Source organism: Caretta caretta, chromosome 1 (assembly GCF_965140235.1).
Source record: "Caretta caretta isolate rCarCar2 chromosome 1, rCarCar1.hap1, whole genome shotgun sequence".
Classification (NCBI taxonomy): Eukaryota; Metazoa; Chordata; order Testudines; family Cheloniidae; genus Caretta; species Caretta caretta.
Genome location: NC_134206.1, coordinates 246,581,240 through 246,603,535, shown reverse-complemented (window position 1 = coordinate 246,603,535; position 22,296 = coordinate 246,581,240). Strand labels below are relative to the sequence as shown.

The 22,296-nt window shown below is 42.5% G+C and overlaps 1 protein-coding gene across 5 annotated transcripts in view; it reads right to left on the bottom strand.

Moving 5' to 3' along the window:
• Window positions 1–7,214: 7,214 nt before the first annotated feature.
• Window positions 7,215–22,296, bottom strand: part of DNM1L (dynamin 1 like) — a 65,708-nt gene continuing 50,626 nt past the window's right edge. For all 5 annotated transcript variants that reach the window (XM_048829985.2, XM_048830005.2, XM_048829995.2 and 2 more), the window contains 4 exons: window positions 15,623–15,790; window positions 14,861–14,970; window positions 12,279–12,438; window positions 7,215–10,681 (listed from right to left, as the gene is read on the bottom strand). In XM_048829985.2, the coding sequence (XP_048685942.1) occupies window positions 10,625–10,681; window positions 12,279–12,438; window positions 14,861–14,970; window positions 15,623–15,790 (495 nt within the window). In that variant the 3' untranslated portion in view covers window positions 7,215–10,624. The remainder of the gene's footprint in view (window positions 10,682–12,278; window positions 12,439–14,860; window positions 14,971–15,622; window positions 15,791–22,296) is intronic.

Sequence of the window (22,296 nt, the reverse complement as noted above, 5' to 3'; positions counted from 1 at the left end):
TTTTGTATTTGTTTTAATTTTGACTGTTAATAAATGGGAGAGGTTTGCTACATACTATGAGTCATGGAGTGAAGAATACAGTAAAGAAACTCGGAGCAAAATATTCCATCTAGTCTACCCCAGGATTCCTTTGGGGATAGAGCAGTCATCATTCACAGAACCAGTTCCCCAAAACAGAATTCTCAGTGTAATAAATATGTCCCAGAAGGCAGTCTACTCATTTGCTGTCAGGGTTATGAAAAACTCATTTATTCCCTGCCCCACCTTATCCCCTCCAGAAAAGCTGTGTTTTGTGTTCTAGTTTGAGACTTTAATGTTTTTGAATAGTAACAGAATTTGAAAGTTTAAACATGGCTCTCATTTCAACCAGTGCAAATCAACTTTTATCCAAAAAGGTGAGCTGTGAAGAGATGAAGGTAGCTGTTCAGCCCATCAGGAAACATTAAATTACAGAAATGTTTAGAAGCCTAAACTCATGGAGTATTTGGTGATTGGAGAGAAGAGATGTGGGTAAAGGATAGAATGAAATATCTGATGTTGGATTCGCTTAGATGTAGTTTGTCTTTACCACCTGCAACTTCTACCCGATTGCATAGGAGTTATCCCACTGGAGAAATTACACCGGTTCCTACTGCTTCTTTCCTGGAACAGTTGTAAAGAGGATATGTATAAGAATGTAAAAATACCAATTTATGAAGATAGCTGATCTCAGGGGTAGCCAGAAGCCATGTATGTAATAGTGGATGTGTTCCTTCCACAACCTGGATCCCAAGATGCTGCTGAATACCAATGGAGGCTCTTGTGCGTGACCTAGGAACATGATCAAGGAATGAGAAATTCTAGCCCATCAACCTATTGGAAGTGAGAGCCACCAGAGTCCTCTTGCAGAATGAGCAATCCTTGGCCAAGCTGACTTCACCCTGAGAGAGCAGTCTACGTAAATTGGCAGGGTAAAACAAGCTCAAGCTTGAAGACTATAGAGATATTTTCCTGGGCAGATCTGGTTTTCATCAGGCAAGTTACATAAGAGATGCAACATAAAAGCAGACTGGCTGAGCCTCACTTAAAATGTAAGCTGTCTGAAGCAGGGACCATCTTTGTGTATGTACTGTCTATTATAGTACCTGAGCCTCTAGATATGGTTGCAGTGCAAATAAGCAAGCTGTCCAGACATGTTTTCCACAGGAGCAGTGACATTGTGGACCCTATAAATTGGCCTCTTTGGATACAGACAACACACAAAAGCAACACTTCTGCACAAAAGCAGCAGCCCAGCTATCCCACATGACAGATCCCATAACCAAACCCATGTGCCTTCCCTCCACTTCACTTACCAGTAATGTTGATAAGAAAAAGGGAGGAGGTAACTAGTCAGACCCTGCAGTGCAAAGACCCAGAACTCTAGGACCATGAAATACTTTTCATTCCCATACTCCAGCCTCTTTCCACTGAGTTTGTGTCGCCTACGTCAGCAAGGGAGAGCCATTGGCATAGGCTTGGCTACACTGCCTAGGGAATTAAAATGATTTTAACAGAGGGAATTAAGTTTGCATGGCATATCGAAAGGAACTTCGAGGCACTAGAGTTCTGCAGCAGGACTGGGAACCCGCGGCTGCTGTCGTACCGCTGCCTTATGAGAAGGCGCAGGTAAAGTGTACTGTGTCGTCAGCAGTTTGTCATAAATAAAATGTTAGCAACGTAAAGTAAGGTTTTTTTGTTTTTTAAATAAAAGCTTTAGTACTTAGACATCACATTTATCCCTCATTGCAATTTATTATATTAAAGTATTTTTTACATGGTTTAGGCAAGATTTTTTGTTTTAATTCTAATTATATTAACTTTTTTTTTTTTTAATAGTATGGGGGAAATCTGTCTCTTGGGATTTGGGGAGCTAATGTTTTTGCGGGTGGGAGTGGGCTAAAAATGCAAGAAACAATGCAGGAGCAGAAGGGGGATTTAAAAAATAGTCCCATGCAGGGCTTTTTCTAGACACTGAAGCCAACTTCAAGCTTCCCCCTACCCTGGCACATAACAATTAGAGTTGAACAACATAGCAGTAACCAAGATACATGTAGCTAGGCTGTGTGGAGAACAAAAAAACCTTGAAAGTAATCATGGTGAAGTTTCTTCTGAGTAGTTTTGAATGTGGTCCATGATTGACAAAACTTGTTGAAAGGTTTTTGCTGTATTCTCAAGACTACCTCCTCTCTTCCTACAGTGTGCTGCAGATGGCGTAGCTTAACATCTTCTTTCCCACCAAACACATTGTCAGATTCAGCAGTTCATCTCCTAGAGTAGCAGCTATTGCATTGTTTTCTAGAAGGTCCAAAAACCCAGCCCATGATTTCAGTTCCCCATTCCATAGTTATAAACTGGACTCTTGTCTTCCAGAACCCATGCTACCATGGAAAAGTATAGGAAGCATGTATGGTAATCTAATTTGTTCCCACTAATAGGGAAAGCTTGAGTGTAAGAAGCAGTTACTGGCAAACCGTAACAGGATAAGAGACAAAAAGTCAGTCATCTACTTGCAGCAAAGAATAGTTGTAGCAAAAATAGTGAATTCTGTGGTATTCTGAGTCCAAACAGGCAAAGAGGAGATGGGTTTCTGCTAATATGGAGCCCTCAAAGAGCACGGTACATATCGCAAGCAGCCTGGATGCAGTGCTACAGAGACCCTCTTATACCCCTACTCTACCTGAACCTGATAATTAGTAGGCAACTTCTAACCCAGATAGGGTACATCATGATATTCTAGCGTCTCACAGGTCATCCACCTGCATTATCTATATAAAAATCTGAACTCATTTATTATTGTACCACCTAGGAGCCCCAGACATGTTCCAAGGCTCCATTGTGCTAGATGTTCTATAAACATGGAACAAAAAAGTTTTCCAATTTTCCCATGTGTATTACATAAATCAATAATGCTAGGAAAGCAGACATTCTAGTTCTATTTTCTTTAGGATAGTCTGGACTTTTAGCATTAAAGTCCATGCCATCATTTCAGATTTCAACATTATAAATCACTAATTGCCTGCTCCCTACCTGTGAGGTTCCTGGAGCAGTCCTAGCCAAATCTTTCCCACACTTAAGATTTGCCCTTGATACTACAAAGTACTCCACAGCTCACCCCATGGAGTCGATGCAAGTCTATTTTTCTTCAACTCTGTCAGTTAACGTTTGCTTTCGTAGTAAGCATAACAGCAAGGAGAGTCTGAGACCTTTACCCTACTGCATATTGCATGAGACAAAAGTTGTGCTTTGCACTCAAGAATCATTCCTACACTAAATCAACACATCTCTTCACGCCTCAAAATGGGAGTCATACTACTGTCATTTTGCCACATCAGAAAGCAAATAGCACCAGACTTGAGGGCAATGAAGAACTCTAAAATAGACCAATTCAGGAAATCACCTTCACTGTTTCCTTCATCTAAATTCTCATTGATTGGTTTGGCATGCAGTGGTGGAAAAGTCAGAATGTAATATAATGGAAATCTAATTTCCTTTCTGGGACTCATCTCATTCTGACTATATTCTTCTTAGCTCAAAATTTGGTTAATTGATCTATGTGTATAATTCATAGTTAGATAAATTTTTAAAAAATGAAATTGTTCTACTAATTCAATGTTTAATATAGCTTTAGAAATACTCTTTGAAAGGGCAGAAGCAACAGTAAACAGGGGGCGGGGGGGAGGCAGGTTTTTTAGTTTGTACAGTGCCTAGGATTATAGGGCCATGGTATGGCTGGTCTCTAGCTGCTACCACACTATAAATGTTAATATAAGAATGATGGCTGCCATCCCAGGTTGGAACTACCTTCAGTACCTGCACAGAGGAAGCACAAACAGTCGAGATAGGGGAACAGGTCAGTCCTCAAAATCAGGTAACAAGAAGTTTGTACTTGGTATAGCTACAGAAAAAAAAATGAGATTGCAGGTTTGAATAATTCCTTCAATTTTGTGGGAGAGACTGTCTTCTGGTGGCTGGGGCAGGTTCCTTAGTGTTCCTTTGTCTAGTACTAGAGAGTGATGATGTTTGCTGAGCCTTCCATTACCTGTTTCCCTCTAATTTTTCTCTAGACTTTAATACAGTTGAACTCACTTGTGCCTATAGTAAGAGCCATAATTAAAAAAAAAGTTCTCTTACCCTGACCCCTATATTCAATATAGGTTTTTATAACACTCATTGCCATTGTCTCTGAGCTCTCTGTCACGGGTTTGTTCTCTCATTGTCTTCTCAGAGGGCGACGTGCGTGTAGAATAGTGGTTGAGTTTAGTAGTGGATGTCTTTTTATATATAAAATGTACCTGTTGTGTGTTTATATTCAAAAAGGCACAGTCAAAGAAATGCACCTTGCACTTGGAGTGGAAAGTGACATTTGTTCCTGGGCAAGTTCATTCTGCAGTCTCACACCACCCCTGGAGAAAGCTGTCTCTTGTACAGATGAGCTTTACTCTTATTACACAAAGTTCCATTGTGCCATAGTTGTAGACCACGCTCTTCCTCCTGGAGCTTTAGATATGTCCTGGCCCAGGTCATGGAATACTTTGCAGATAAGGACTGAGACTTTGAACTTGATTTGAGATTCTATGGGAAACCATCATAGGGAGCACAGGACATCTTTGATGTGTTCCTGGAAGCCTGTATTGCTGAGGAGACATGCTACAAGATTTGTGTACTAGTTAGAGTTTCCTAAATGTTGAAGGCTTTATGCCCAAGTATATTGCATTCCTGTAATTCAGTCAAGAGGTGACAAAGGTACTAATAACTGAGGTTAGGTCTTCAGCTGCCAAGATGGGACAATTTTCTAGCCAAGTGGAGATGGCAGAAAGTGTTACTCGCAGATTCTGCTATGTGAGAGTTCAGCATCAGCAAGGAATCCAGGAGTGCTCCTAGACTGCAGTACTCCTGAACTGACCAATAGTGGGTATAAATCTTCAACCAACAGAGACTGCACAATGGCTATGAGCTCTTGAAAATACTTTCCTCTAACCACCAGCATCACCTTTGTCTTGCTCCGGTTCAGCTTCAGGCAAATGTTCATTATCCACTAGCTGATCTCATCCAAGCACTGGGAGTAATGTAGTGAAATGTGCTGAAAGACACGTAGAGCTGTGTATCATCCTCTTGAGTTAGTCTCATCTGACCAGTTCACCTTGTAGTTGCATGTAGATGTTGAAAAGGACTGAACAGAGAATATATCCTTGTAGAACTCCACAAATGGGGTGTAGTGGTAGAAGTGCAGTTACCCATCACTACTTCTTGGGACTGTTCTTCTAGGAAGGATTCAAACAATTTTAGCATATTACCCTGGACCCCTGCCATCTGTCTCAGGCAAGACAGCAGAGGTCCAGCAAGAAGAAAATGAATGTCTGTCCCATTAACCAGAGATCGTACATCAGTGCCACTAAAGCAGTTTCAGTTCTATGTCCTGGCCTGAATCCAGAATGTGCTGGGTCTAGAATGTTAACTTCAGTTACACAAGCCTGTAGTTTGCCCTTTGCTAGATTTTTTTTTTTTTTTTTAAATGAGCTTGCTCAGGAATGGGAGGTTTAACATTGGGTGGCAGCTGGCTCGGACTAAAGTATCCAGGGTGGGTTTCTTCAGTGTTGGTTGGATCAGTGAGTGTTTGAAGGAGGAAGAGAAGATTCTCTGAAAAAGGTGTTGACTATTTTGGTCAGGAGTGGCGCCAGCTGTTCATGATTCTTTCACAAGGCAGGAAGGACATGGGTTGGATTCACAAGTCTTGGGTTGAGACTCGTTTAGGGTGTCCAGAACTCCTTGATGTGTTACTGAACTGAACTCTGTGAATGCGGGTGGGCTGTTGGTTGGTGGAGGTGAAGCAGATCCTTACTATTTGAGAAGCCTTCCCAAATGCACATGGTCTTCTCAGCAAAGTATGATGGTAATCTTAGCCTTAGTGAAGAGCTTTGTCAGTTATTTTTAGTAAAAGTCACGGACATGTCATGGGCAATGAACAAAAATTCACGGAAGCTGTGACCTGTCCATAACTTTTACTAAAAAAAACAACAAAATGGGAAGTGGGAGAATCCAGCACACAAGGCTGCTGCGACTCCATGGTTTCCCCCACCATCGTGGTGGCAGGGAGCTGCAGGGTTCCCCCTGCACCCCAGGTGGCTCGAAACTGCAGGGTGACCATATTTCCCAAAGAGAAAATGGGACACCCCAGCCACTTGCCTGAGCACTCTTCTCCCCCAACACAAGACTGTTGCCTGTCACCAGAACCCTGCAGGGGCCTTCTCAGGAAGGAGTCGCTGGAACCCTGACATGGTCCCTGCATTGGTTTACAGCTCCAGTCCCTCCCCCTGGGACTGAAGCAGGAAGTGTCATAGAGGTCTCTTGAAGTCATGACCTCTGTGACATAAACATAGCCTTACTCTTCACAGTACTTGGTGCTCAGCTCTGATGCACATTGTAGGCATTCAGGACTAATTAAGCAGTTGACCACCCTGATAACTCCTTGGAGTGGGATTTGACAGCCCCAATAAAAGGAAGGTTCTCTTGGCCTGTAATACAGCCTCAATATTTGGAAAAATCATTGATCTTCTGCTTATTTTTAAGCTATCCAAAACATGAAATTCCAACTTAACCTTTACAATTGCTGAAGTGCTCAACTTCGTATAGGTATTGCAATGGAGGAGCAATAGGAAGTAAGATGATGGCAAAACTATTTGAACATGAAGCACAGATTTGGAAATTCTTAGGTTGGTTTATAAGACTTCAGAATTTAATTCATCCCAACCCTTCCCTCTCAAAGTGACCTGACCTTGGTTGGTAACATCTGGTTACAGTAGTTTATGTGTATGAGCTGGTCTCAACCCAGTTTGAAAGTGTTATTATCCACCTTATAAAAGCCACCAGTTAGCACTCGTCTCAACAAATACCAAGGATTTACTAGGCACAGAAACAACAGCCTCTAGAGCTGGTCCCTCTAAATTAAATGGAGACAGATATTGACAGGTAAACTGCTTTTAATATGGCTGTGTCTATCAGGGACTTCAGTTTCCAGTGGTGCCCAACTGGCACCTCACTTCAAAAGCAAAAGCTCCCATACACGTAAGTAGGACTTCAGATGTGTTTACCACATGTATTTTAAAAATCCATTTGATTGGGTTTAATGCCTTTAAGTATACACACACATCCCACTCCCACCTACCCCCGCATAAGTAAAATTTAAAACTGACCACTTAAAAAAAGTAATTTATTGATATGAAAGCTATGTGCAAGTCTTTCACACTATCAGTTTTATTTACAGTAGTAACATACATACATCAGGTATTAAATGTCAAATTTCTATTTCTCTAACTTTTCTCCCTTGATTACTCGCTGATGCCAGTATTGTAATTTCATTGAATAATGGATTTGTTCAAGGTGTGCAAAAATAGTAGCTGTTCTTGATGAACAAATGTTAAATTACATTTCTCAAGAGGTGTTAGACTTTCATTTCCACAGATTTAGGTTTCTATGGAAGAAAACTTAGAACAGTTTATGTGCACAAAGCAAAAAACAGAAACGGTTGGAAATGAAGTCAAACTCCCTCCCTACTCCCCACCAAATAAAACCAAAGAACTACAGCCTGGCCTACACTAGGTTTCTTTCCCTAAAATTTCCATGCCATTTCTTCCATCGATGTAAGTAACAACCAGAGTGCTAGCATAGACAAAGTGCCAGTGACTATTGGCATTTTAACCATCCCATTATCTAGCACTGCTTAAACTAGTTGTAGACTGCTAAAAACATAAGCAACCACCCGAGTCCTGTTGACACAAACTCCTACTGCTGCACTAGAACTAGTGATGGGAAATCCTGGGAGAGCAAACCCCAATATAGAAAAAGCTGTACAAATATAGCTACATTAGAATCCTAAAGTTCAGACAGGGATGGGTATGTCACCTAGTTCCTCAAAATTCACAGCTGCATATTTGGTATAATCAATACACTATAGCAGGGGTTCTCAAACTTCATTGCACTGCAACCCTCTTGTGACAACAAAAATTACTACACGACCGGGGGGGGTGGGGGATGGGGGGGAACGGGGACCAAAGCCTGAGCCTGCCCGAGTCCCGCCGCCCAAGGTGGGACAGCCAAAGCCAAAGGCTTCAGCCTGAGGCAGGGGGCCTGTAACCTGAGCCTCACCACCCGGGGCTGAAGCCCTTGGACTTCAGCCCCAGGCGGTGAGGCTCGGGTTTTGGCCCCAGGCCCCAGCAAGTCTAAGCCAACCCTGTCAACCCCATTAAAATGGGATCGCAACCCACTTTGGGGTCCTGACCCATAGTTTGAGAACCACTGCACTATAGCTTATTTAATCAAAGGATGAAGTCATGTTAAAGCATGGATTGATTTTTTTAAAATCTGCAGTGATTATGGCAGACCAAGTTCATTTCTTTCAAATCATTATATATCCTCAGCTTATTTACAAGTTACAGTGATACCAAAATATTACCACAGCATTTCCAAAAAGAATTCAGGTCACCAATGCTAATTAACACTTAATCAACTGTATCATTTCTTGTGAAGTTTACCTTTCACTTGTGAGAATTTCTTGAGTAAGCTGAACTCATTTGCTTTGTGCAACCTTCTGAAAGTTCACGATTAATGTGAGACTAAATTATATTTGCCAATTAATCACTGATTAACCTCTGTCAGCCATTAACATGTTGAAAAGTAGCATTTCTGAACCAAGAGGGTATATAGGTGGGTGGATGGGGAGACACAGGCAAGAAAGAAGCACAGTTGGAGAGAGCTGAACTGTATTAAAATTGGATTCCAATTAAAAGAAGTTTAAGGCATTTAAAATAACTGTTGCTTAAATTAGTAAGAAAACTGAGTCTGACACCCTTCCTCTTTTGGCCTCATGTTTCCAGAACCACAGAAAGCATTTTTCCCTGGTAATTAAGAATGCTAAATTGGTTTCTATATGTTGATTAAATAGGGTATTTAACATGTAAAGTTCTAGACTGCTTACAAATGTGGAATTTAAAGGTGGCATATTAGGGAGACAGGATTCTTAAGCCAAATAATGTTGTTTCCATCTGTTGATCTTAATTCAGTGTGAATGTATCAGTGATAAATGAAAACTGGGAATTAGCCATTATTGTAAACTAGTCCCTTAAATGTTTGCAAATGATCAGGTTTGTACATTTAAAATTTTAGCAGTTCAAACAGGAATTTAGTTTCTGTTAAGTGATGAAATAGTGAAGGAACTGTGTGTGTGGGAGAAGAAACCAGTTTTACTATATACCTGATGCACAGAGAAGAGCCATAAAAATGTGGACAGTGATGTCTATTTAATTCTTCTACAATTAAATGTGCACGTGAGAGAAACAACATCAGGAACAGCATCGTGAACATTTCGACTTGATCAAATAAATAAATCTGTGTGAAAAAAATACATGCAAGTGTGCTGGAGTTTAAATTCAAATTGTAGGAAGCTATAATGTATAACAAGATTTTAACTTTTAAGGAGGCTCGTGTGATCAATGTGCACTGTGCTGGCTATGGCCAGAAGAAAATAACCATCAACTTCATTCCCAATCTTACATTTATCTTAAAACAAATTGGGTTGTCTTAGAAAAATTCCTCACAGCACAGTAAAATTTGTTTCCCCAGACAGCAGTACTTAAAGTAGACTCTGGTATAAACATTCTAGTCCTGCTGTCTCTTCCACAGATACTCTTAGCCTTCATACATCCCAAAATTATTTGAAAAGAACTAAAAAAAAATCCCACCTTTCTGTCCAACTAAATTTTAAAAGAAACACTTATTATCCCACAACAGTTTTGAAATTCATTTTATTTTTAAATTATATGAGAACAATTTTGCTAGTGGATGGTCCAGAGGTTTGGTCCCAGAAGGGGTTCTTGCACTTGATTATCATCTCCAGCAATGAAATGCAAACTCTGGTGCACATTCATTGGTTTGCACCAATTCTTTAGTAAGTCCTCCTGTTTGTTTTTTAAAGTTCCAGGCTAACTCACCTAAAGTGAAATTCATTTATCTAGTTCAAAAATTTGTTTTATAATGCTGCTTTCTTTAAAATTCTGAAAAAAATGGGTGCACACATACTTATAGAGAAGACATGTTTACTGTGGCAGTTATCAAATTCAGATCTCCGCTTGCCATGGTGCATGCAGTATACTCATGAAAGAATACCTGGTGCTTTCTCCTCCCCATGGTATTTAAACCTCTATTGTAAAAGCAGCTTAAAACTATGCAACAAGACTACACTGTCCATCTAACCCACAGGCAACTTGTTTAGCAAGCCAGGCACTGGAACTTTAATGGTTTTGCCTAAGTTTAAATGAGACTGTCACAGGACAGTAAACTTGGTCTGTTTTATTTGCACCAGAAAACTGGTAAGGAAACATTTAGAGCCATTTATTATGTGGATTAAATATGACTTGTTTTGCAAAAGTACAGCATACTTTTCTGTCCATAAGCCAAACCAACTGTCTTTACATGAGCAAATTTACACATAGTTGCAGTACACAGGTAAGAGTTCATAAATAAAATTCTACCAAGTATACAATGCTTAGCAAATTTTCAAGTCATCAGGATTCTCCACTCATATAAACAGTGTGGCTGGTAGAGATAACCTTCACCAAAGGTGCGTCTCTCGAATCTCAGCAATAATCTGACTGGCTCGCTGCAATGCCTGCACAGAGGGGAAAACACAAGAAAAAATATTAAATTTTTCCCTATTTGCTTCTCTTATGACAACCAGGAGATCATTCTACGGAAGACAATGTTAATTCAGCAATGTTTTACAAAACAAGATCATTGTGACAGTGAATTAAGCCTTCCAACACTAACATTTGTCGAGGCCTCAGATCCCCAGATGGAGCATACTACACAAGTGCAAAATATGACAAAAACACAAAGGTATTGTAAAGATTGTAGCCCACAGTTGTTGTGCCACGTCACCCCGCCAGCCTCTCATCCAAGAACTGAAAGTGTTAGAAATTCATGCAAAACAGATGTCAGTTTAAAACAAAAAGATTCTGTTCCAGTCAAAACTTTTTGAGACTTTTCTTTTGGTTTGAAGATGTTCTCGCCTACCCAAAGGCCCCAGTACATTTGTATTAACACTCCATGTGGATAAATAAATCTTTAGGTAAGCTACAAAGATATTTGCCACCACATATCATAATAAAGAATAAAATAGTTTCTTTCTGCAACTAACGTATAAATTGCACTTATTTTGTACCTTTAAACCTCTTCACTTACATTCTGCCTATTTCATGCACCACTGGACTATGTCCAAATCCTGGCAGGTTTAAAACAGCTGTCATTTGAAACAAACTTAACAAATAAACCAGTTTATGATAAGTACCAACAATGCACTCAGGACTGTACAAGACAGATCACTTATTCCCCTAAGAGTTTACCCTCTACAAGATTCTCTCTCTGACTCAAACATGTGGGTTAGGAAAGAGCAGAGATTTAAAATTACACTTGCTAGATCCAGTCCTGGAACAGTGACAGGTTAGGGGGTCTGGTATCTCAAACATCCAGAGTCAATGCCTGCTGCATTCTATGAGAGAACTGACCCACACTATTTCTCCCTCACTGTGCTGATTTGATCTTTTAGAAAGCATATTTCTCTATGCCAATTCAGTGCAGAGGAATGGAACTGGCGGTATTTGGTACACCCCAAAATTAGAGCTTTGGAAAAAACAATTTCACTGTTTTCATGACTAGTTCAAATTCACTGCAGTACAAGAAAAACAGGTGCAGCATCTGCAGTAACAGCCAAATCCACAGCAGTATGTCCCTAATCAAAACCTTTAGGACAGGATACTTTAGGACAGAATAGTTTGGTACTACTCACAGAAATAAGCATGGAATTGGGGGGCGGGGGGAAACGAGGGGGACGACTCAACCCCACCTTCAAAAGGAAATTCCGTCAAGGGAGGGTTACAGAGCTTTAAAAGAGTATGCTGGAAAACCTAACAAAGTTCATTATTCTAAAACTCCTTTATAAAAGAAAGATAATACCAATCTAACAAAGCTGTGTTTGGGGTTTACTCCAGAAGCTAGATTAATGATGTATAGTGAACATTACTAGTATTTCATTATTGCTTTCTTGCTCATGCAGGGCTTCTATAAGAGAATGAACTAGATCAAAACAAAACTGACCTGAATCCAAAAAGCATGCAAAAACCTGAAGACTGTTATATACCTGAAATCCCAGCAGATTTAATATGCTTCAGTTTAATTAACTGTTCATCGGGTGTTTTGATTTTCAATACCTTTAACATGTCAGCTGCCTCCTTTCTGCGCTGTGCCATGTCCTCAGATTCCGTCAGAAGGTCATCTAGCAACAAGGATTTGTACAGTTGTCCAACTAGCTCGCTCTGAAGAGTGTCTTTCACATGATTCACCAGAAAATGCATCACTGCCTTTGGCACGCTGCAAGCAAAAAATAAAATGTCAAACAAGCCACACAAAGCTAGGGCATTAGCTATTCCAGAGTCAACATGCAGTTTGAGTAAATCTGTATGTTCCAATGTAAGCAATTATACAGAATGTTGACAGGAATCTTACATCCATATGTCTTAAACAGCTGTGAAGTGACTGTGTGTAGTCCAACAGCTGCTGAGTTTATTGCCTGTAAGATGGCCACACTTCAAAGTGAACAACTGAATCCCATACGTACAACCCCGAAAGGTTCTATACCAACTGTTAGGCCTAAATTATTTTTATTACAGTAGCACCTGAAGCCCTAATCAAGATCAGGCCCCATTGTGCTAGGTTCTGTAAAAACACTAAGCTCTTCACAGCAGGTTCTGTCTCTTAGTATCTAAATAGACAATACAAAGGATGAAAAGGGAAATGGAGGCACAGTGCAGTGACTTGTCCATGGTCACACACCAGGTCAGCGAAAGAGCTAGGAACAGAACACAGGTCTACCAATTCCCTGCCAGTACCCTATACATTGGACGATGCTGCTTCTAAGGCACCACACAGCAAGAAGTGATGGGAATTTCAAAATGCAAGGAGAGTTTAGACAAACAGAATAGAATTACCCAAAACACAGTTTGGCCATGACCCAGCGTCAAGACTCCTAGTCATGAAAAGGAAGCCATTAAATCTTTAATGATCACAAGTGGTCAAGATTTCAGTTTTATGTGTCACTTGAAATACCAAGAAGGAACATTGGTTTAATATGGATTTCCACAGTTACATGTGCCCTGAACTTCCTGCAGTAAATTCAAAGTACTGTCCCTGCCTTACTTATGGAATCTGACAGGATCAGAGCACAGCAGAGCTCTTCTGACAAAGTGGAAAAATCAATAGAGATAGGAATTGGCAAGATAAAAACCATGCACTTCCTGTGGAGTGATAAGTGCAGTGAAAACATATCCTAACTCAGGTGATCAGCATCCAGGTAGGAGCACTTGGGATAGCCTAACCTAGATGTAAGTAGCTACACTGAAAGCCATACCCAAGTTAATGTGTTCTCACTGGCGCTATACTGTGTCTGTCACTAGGACTTTCTGGGGGCATATCCCATGGGTTTTTGTGCGGCAGTAAGACAAGCTACTCTGATTCTTTCCCAGTGAATTGTGGGAGAACTTGTCTGTCCTTCTGGGCACGTGGGAAGACATTGTAGGACTGTGAGCAATCAAGTGATTTAGTCTGCGTCCTCACTGCAAAGCGGGTAGCCTGAGTGCAAACAGGTTTTAAGCCTACAGCCACAGATTAGATAGCTAACCTAAGTTGAAAGCACCACTAAACTCAGGTCAGATGGTTGTGCGAATTGGTGGATGATAGGGGGTTGGGGAAACATCCAAGTAAGAGCCTGAGTTAACTCTGCAACTACACTTGAAACGCAAGGCATAGAGTACTCTTTTCAATGGCCAATTCCTAAGATATCTTTGCATGGGAACACACAGAAGCTCTTAAATGTTGTAAAGTTACACAGTACAAAAGTAAACAGCCATGACACACACAGTATGTGAGCCTATGGGGGAAAAAAGTGCATGAACAAGGGAGAGAAAAATTATTTAGGGGAGCATAAGAGGGTATATAACTTGGAGTACTACGATAAAGTGAAGTAAGAGGTAAATTAAGGTTGAACATCTGAAGTAAAAGGACTTTTGGGTAGCACTGCAATGGAAAATGAGGAAACACCATCTGAGTCATTTAAAATTAAATACTGGAGAACATGCTTGCAATTGTCATTGTGTGGGTTAAACAACCTGATCTAAGCTCCAACTTTGCCTATTAAAAAAAAGGGATAAATTGCTGACTTTTCTGTAAAGCCTTCAGTAATAAAACCGTTAGTCTCTTCTTTGTTTCATTCTTCTTACCAAATGACAAAACAAAACTGGGCAACAGCAACTTTAAAGACAGTCTACGCAGCAGAGGCAGCATGCTTTGGCATTACTACCTCTAGCCTTATGGCTGAGAATTGGAACACACCAGTCAAAAGAACTCTATATGGGCCTCCTCAGAAGGAAGGCTGGTGGCTGCAAAGCTAAGTCCTTTGACTGCTTGACTGGACCTTGGATGTATGTCAATTATTTGCTCCAATCCATCAATACAGATTGCAGTATCCTATACAAAAGCAGACATTCTCTTTAAAAATAAATGAAGTTTAAAGTGCAGTACAACAGAGTACTCAAAAAGAAGAACTCGTATTGGAGGCTTTGAAAAAGTGCTCTTTTTGCCTATCAAGTGGACTTCAATTTTATAAGGAATCAAATTTCACAGCTCCTCCTTGTAGAGCCACTAAACTCTGCCTAGAGAGATAAAGCAATATAAACGCACGGTTATATTCAGCAACAAATGACATGGCTATATCACGCAAAGTTTCGCAAGCTATTACCTGTCCTGAATGTTCTTCCTGACAATAAGGAAATAGGATTTGATAAGTCGTTCAATCACTTCGCAGTCTCGTTGCTCACGGGCAGAGAGTCTGCGTGCAACAGGTACAGGCTACAGGAAAAAATAAAGACAAACTTATTTAAATGTTTACAGGTTGATTTTATTTAAAAAACTTTACCTACTTTGGATGGCAGAGTGGATACTCCATTCATCTTTCAGCTTGATTCCAACTGGTCTTGCAACAAGTGTTTACTCTCCCCAAAACAGAACTACAGCTGTTTTGACAAGTCAAAAACATGAGCTCTGAAACTGAGCTGAGAAGTAGTATAAAGGACAGGAAATTCTCAAAAAAACAACCTCTCAGAGAAAAAGGCAGCAGTGATTTAATTTAATCAAGTGACTTTAGGTTTTACAATAGCTCATGGTTACTGACAGTGAAAGTGACTGTCCACTTGATCCTGCTGAAGTCTAGGGCGATTTTGCTACTCTGACAAGAGATTAATCTTTTTATAGCATTAATGAAGTAGGCAAATAATCCCTTCATTTAGATGGATGTGGAAGTAAGTCAGGTTCCCCCAGTTCTGTTCCACAAACTACAGGGAAAGGAAGTGTTAATGGAAGAGGACCTCAGAAGGTACCTACCTGTCCATATGCCAATAGTTTCATATTCTACAGGTACAGAATTCATATAGATTAAAATCCTGTTTCCTGTGCCTGAGCTAATCAAGAGAGGTGCCGCTGTATCATCTCTTTCACAACTCACCACATCCAACAGGTTTACAGCATGGCCTTTTTGAGGACTGGCAGGTAGGACTGTAACTGGTTTAGATTTTTCCTCCATTAATAGCTCTTCAGCTTTTGAGGGTTTCAGCATTCCTCTCCAATTGCCTGTTCCGGGTTCTTGAGTCACATCTCCCACCCCAGGAGCAGCCTGCAGAAACAAGACAATGCAAAGAAATATTGGTCAGCCAAAAGTCAGGCATTGCATGGCAGTCTCCTGTGAAGCTCACTACTACCACCACCGAGCAATCACATGTGGCTCACTGGCAAGAGTTGCAACTTCGAGTGTACAGCCCCTTCCTTCATTTCATTCTTTGCTTCCAACAACTTTTCCCTCCCTCCTTTCATCTTGGATGATGGAGTCGGGGGGACACGTTCAATTCAATGTGACAATGTTGAGTAGTGTCAGAGTAAACAAACTGAGTACCATTTTTCAAATATGCATAATAGTCTACATCCCAATTTAAAAAGTGAATTAGGCACTTCAGAGCCTAAATCCCACAAAAGTCTCTGAGACTTGAGCTTGTGTACATAGAAGCTTTTCCAATATATTAAGGTATTATTACAGTTGAAGAGCTATAGTTATACTGGTATAACTACCCTGCCTGGAAGATATTCTTTTGGTTTTAGCTTAAACTGCTCCCAGTGACATAAGCGACCCCAGAATTCTGAATAGGAGTGTCCCTAGGAGGAGTTACACTAGTATAGCTATCGTGCCTTAAACTCATTCTCTCTTATAGCACTTTAAGGGCATGGCTACACTTGCAGATGTAGAGTGCTGAGAGTTAAACCCGCCTTCGGACAGCGCAGCAGAGGAAGTGCTGCAGTGTGTCCACACTGACAGCTGACAGCGTACTGGCGTGGCCACATTTGCGGCACTTGCAGTGGCACTGGGAGTGGTGCATTATGGGCAGCTATCCCACAGAGCACCTCTCCCCATTCTGGCACTGTGGCTTGTGGGAAGGGGGCGGGGCATTCTGGGTCCTGTCCCAACGCCCCGGGATGCATCGGTTCACATCCCAGCATTCCCTGTGCTTCCGACCACATTTGGCGCCATCTTTCAATGTTTTTTGTACTGCACGCTCTGTCTTCCCTTTCGGTCTGTGGGAATGGAGCCCAAACTGCTAAGGAATATGCTGATGAGTCTCACCAGCGCATCACGTTTGGCAGTCGAGTTACTCCTTAAGATCCAAAGTGACAGTGAGGACTCTAACAATGATATTGATGTGAGTAACGCAAACGACACGAGTTGGTTGGGGCATTCACGGACATGCTCACCACCGTGGAATGCCACTTTTGGGCTCGGGAAACAAGCACCGAGTGGTGGGATCACATCGTCATGCAAGTCTAGCAGTGAGATGACTAGCAGTGGCTGCAGAACTTTCGGATGAGAAAAGCCACTTTCATGGGACCGTGTAAGGAGCTCGCCCCTACCCTGCGGCGCAAAGACATGAGATTGAGAGCTGCCCTGACGGTGTAGAAGTAGGTGGCTATTGCAATCTGGAAACTGGCAACTCCAGACAGCTACCAATCAGTCGCTAGCCAGTTTGGAGTGGGGAAGTCGACCGTTAGAATCGTGTTGATGCAAGTTTGCAGGGCCATTAATCACATCCTGCTCAGAAGAACCGTGACTCTGGGTAACATGGAGGACATTGTGGATGGCTTTGCACAAATGGGTTTCCCTAAATGCGGAGAGGTGATAGATGACATGCATATTCCAATTCTGGCACCAGACCACCTAGCCTCCGAGTATGTTAATTGGAAGGGCTATTTCTCTATGGTTCTCCAGACGCTTGTGGATCACCGTGGGCGTTTCACAAACATTAACCCAGGCTGGCCCAGAAAGGTGCATGATGCATGCATCTTGCAAAACACTGGCCTGTTCAGGAAGCTGCAAGCTGGGACTTTTTTCCCCAGACCAGAAGATCACTGTAGGGGACGTCAAAATGCCCATTGTGATCCTTGGAGACCCCGCTTACCCTTTGATGCTGTGGCTCATGAAACCCTACACAGGGAGCCTTGACAACAGCAAGGAGCGTTTCAACTACAGGCTGAGTCGGTGCAGAATGACTGTGGAGTATGCTTTTGGCTGTTTAAAGGGCCGCTGGCGCTCTCTGTATGGGAAGCTCGACCTGGCCAATGACAGCATCCCTGCGGTTATATCCGCGTGCTGTACCCTCCATAACATTTGTGAAGCGAAAGGTGAACGATTCACTCAGGCATGGAACTCTGAGATTCAACACCTGGAGGCTGAATTTGAGCAGCCAGAGAGCAGGGCTATTAGAGGGGCCCAGCTTGGGGCTGCAAGAATTAGGGATGCCTTGAGGCAGCAATTTGAGGCTGAAGCCACCAGTAATGTCTGATGCCCTGCACGGGAGTGAAGTGCAGTGGTTCCAATGTTAATAGGAACCTGTATTTGCTAAGCTGACTTGCAGTGCCTGTTTCTTTCCTGGGCTAAGGAATCTTTTACTTTATGCAATAATAAAGAATCTTTTCAAAGCCAAAAAATCCATTTATTGAAAAGAAAATTCATTTATTGAAAAGAAACAACTGCTTGGGAAACAGAAAGGGCAAGGGGGTTGGGTGGTGAACGGTAAAATCACAGATTTGCGTATATCCTGTCTGGAGTGCTGTGCAATGAGTGCTGCACTTCAGGATGGCTATACTGCATGGTGATGGGGGTTGAGTGCAGTAGGTAAAGGTTGTAGTTTTCAGGGTTGGGTAGTGAAGCTACAGATGTTGGAGGCAGCTGGTGGCGGTAAGAACCCAGATGTTGGGGAAAGTGGGTTGGAAGTGACATGGGGGCACAAGGGAAAGAGTTTTTGGGACAAGGGCTGCGGGGGAGGGGGGTCAGTAGTGCTCCGCCTGCATGGCTATGAGTGCCTGGATAGAGTCCGCTTGGCACTCCATTATGCTTATCAGCCGCTCTGTGCTTTGGTGCCGGCAATCCACATTCTGCTGGCAGATCCTTCTTTCACTGTCCCGCCACTCCTGCACTTTTCGATTTTCATTACTTGAATGCTGCAATACTTCATGCAACGTCTTCCTTGCTTTTATGTGGCCTCTTTCTGATTCTTTGGAGTCTTTTGGCCAGTGATAACACGGACGGCTGAGATCTCAAGGTTGCATCTGTTAGGCAAAATGCAACACTTAACAGAGGCAGCATTGTTCACACCAGACAGAGCAATGCTTCCTCCATACTTAAGGGCAAGCACAGGCTACACAATAGCATAATTTGGCCATCCCAAAGCGAGCGCACATAACCCATGGGAGCCCCAAAATGGTGCGTAAGCACGGGGTCAAGCGTGACTGATTGTTTCATGGCTGTACTGTCCTCTGGGTTTCCGTGCCTTGGGGAGAGCCAACAGCGGCAGAGGGCCCCTATACTGAACACTGTCCCCACATTTTCCACAGGAGTTCGTCCTGGAAGATATCTTGTTGCTGAGGGTGACCTGGGAAGCAAGGGAGGGTCTTCTACTGCAATGCGGATTCTGCCCTAGCACATATGCAGCTTGCCTGTGTGCAGCAATGGTCCCCCTGCCCCTCTGGGCACAGTGGCACAGACACTGTATCCTTACTGGGACGAGGTCCACAGTGGCTCTCCCAAGAAACCTACACAAGCCCATTGCCCAAGTTCTGGCTGAGACCTTTGAAGAGATCACTGAGGCCGATTACTGCGATGTGAGAGAGCACATCAATGCCCTATTCCGCATCTAGGCACGCATGCGGCCCTAATCCTCCCCGCCCCAAGAGCCCACACCGAATAACTTCCTTCCCAAAATAAAAGCCGCTTACCGGGAACCTCCTCTGGTGTTTGTCCTTCCCCAAGCACCGGCCACCATGACTGGCTACCTTCCTCCTGGCTTGAGAACAGCCCCTGGCTGCATGCATCTAGGGATTCTGAGGTGTCTTCCTCCGCCGGAGCACCCTCGCTCCCGCTTTGCTGCTCCTCCTCCTCCTGCCTTGTTGCACTGGCCTCTGAGGTGTCCGTGGTGGTACTCAGAGTGGAGGTGGGGTCACCCTCAAGTATCGCGTCCAGCTCTTTGTAAAAACAGCAGGTCAGGGGGGCACCACTGGAGCACCGGTTTGCCTCGTGGGCTTTCTACTAGGCACTCTGCAGCTCCTTCACTTTTATCCTCCACTGCAGTGCATCCTGCTCATGGCCCCCTTCCATCATGTCCCTTGATATCTGCCCAAAGGTATCGTAATGCCTACGGCTAGAGCTCGGCTGGGACTGGACAGCCTCCTTCCCCAAAACACTGATGAGGTCCAGCACCTCACCATTGCTCCATACTGGGGATCCCCTGGCGCTTGGAGGCATGGTCACCTGGAAAGATTCGCTGAGAGCACTCCACGCCTGGCTGAGCAAACAGGAAGGGGATTTTCAAAATTCCCAGAGAATTCCCAGTAGAGTTCAAAGTGATGACCAGAGAGGCTAGAACAGGCATTGTGGGACACTTCTGGAGGCCAATCAGAGCGCAATGTAAGGCCAGGGTGTCCACACTGGCGCGGCGGTGCTCCAGCGGGGGACGCAGCAAACGTTATTCCACTCGCCGAGGTGGAGTACCAGCAGTGCTGTAGCTGTGGAGTCAGAGCGCTCTACGTGCCTGGTCAGCGTGGACAGGGAGTGAGGTACAGCACTCTGAGTGGCTTTATTGTGCTGTAATTCGCAAGTGTAGCCAAGGCCTAAGATTTCCCATGTAGATCAGCCTTAGGCTCTTAAGAACCTAGTTCATTTTGAAAATGGGAATTAGGCTCCTAAATCATTCAGACAGTTTGGAAAATGTTACCCTCTATCTTGTAGCAGTAGGCACCTATGAAACCTGAAAGGAGCAGCTTTTGTTGAACACATTTGGTTCGGTAAGTATATTTCTATACAACAACTCTGAAGGGCTTGAAACTATTGAACAGATTTTCTCTAGTGCCTCAATTCAAGTAGAAGCAAGAACAGTCCCTTACAATAACAGCTGTAAAACCCCAGGCATTCAGGTTCCCAAGTATTAAAAGCTTGTGTGCGCGCCACAAAGCTTTAGGGATCTGTCTCCAAGGGACCAACTGCCCAGCCCTTCCTTGTGCAGGACCTGGCATACAATGTGACATAAGCCAAAATTAAATAATCCAGATCACTAAAACAAAAGGAAATCTCCACCCATTGGGAGACAGGAAAGAACTGGCACTCTCAGGAAGCACAGCTTCCCTTACAGAGAAAGGACAGCACGCTGTTCTTCTTCATCTCCCAGTAACACCACTCTGGGGTGCACATTAGGGACGCTGGATGAAAAACTATTAGTAGGTAATACTGTTACATTACTTTGAAGGCTGTTAGTTGGAAGTCCACATTGCTAGATGCTCTTGTATTCACAGAACCTGATCATCCATCCTGCACCACTCTATAACCCTACCATCGGTTTTATTCACCCTGCTCATATACCTTTGACAAAGCAATTACTGTCTGCGAAGAGATATAAATTTAAATCTCATAGCTGAATCACTGACAGCCTTGAAATACTTCTTATATCTTGTTTCAAGTGCATGTGGAAAACAAGCCAAACCCCACCTACTGTGCTCATGATTAAAAAATTAATTACCAAAGCTTGTCATGGGTCAAAAGAGAACTACAAGCCCAAAAAAAAAAAAAAAGATGGCATATATACTCAACAAGTTAATGATGAATCAATCTAACCAGAAGACAACCCCATTTTATATCTGACCAACTCAACTGTCTGATTCAAACATGTGTTTGGGGGATTTTTTTTTTAAACACAACTGTTAACTGTCAATGTACATAAAACACACCGATTTGAATTTTTACAGTTGTAATCTTAACTGCTAACAAAACAGGAGACATGAAGACAGAACAAGACTTAAGGTGGCTCACTACATTTTCTGCTAGTGATAGGACTTCTGCCAAAAATGACTTTACTATCAGGTTAGGTGCTATGACACAGAATATTGCTCCATAACAGTGATCTCTAAACGCACCCCATACCCTTTCAGCACAGAATCAGTCACATATATCACTGTCCAAAATATTCCAGAAACAATTCCCAAGACTACATTCTGTTAAACACACTGAGAAAGAGTATTAAGATTAGCACATAGCCTTATCAAACTTACAAATACAAACTTTATACAGTGAACAGGAACATACTAAAATTCAACAGTTCCCCTGCAACCAATCCTGCCATCATAATGCCTAAGGAACACACATCATCACTAGTACACAAAGCCTCGTGTAAGAAGAGCAGTTTTCAGCTTTTGTTTAGGTGACTTCGGTGGATTAGATCCCCTAAATCACTTGCTACAGCGTACAGATAAAACTCCAGTTTCAACTAGAATTTATTTTAGGTTCTAACTCCTTAATCAGCGGGGTTGGGGGGGGGGGCGGAGAGGACAAGACACGACAATGTCTTTGCATATATACGTGCATCACCTAGCACAATGGGGGATGAAGCCTCTAGGTGCTCCTGTGATATAAATATTCAACAGCAAATGTTTCTGCCTGTAAAATAAAGATGACTAGAAAAAAAAAGGCTTTTCACACAGGTGTGCTGTGAATTTAACAAAACAGGCAGAACACTGGAGCAGAAATGTTAAAGAGCCATTGCAGGATGTATTGTACAGATACAAATAAATTGGTTAGCAGGGATTATTTTT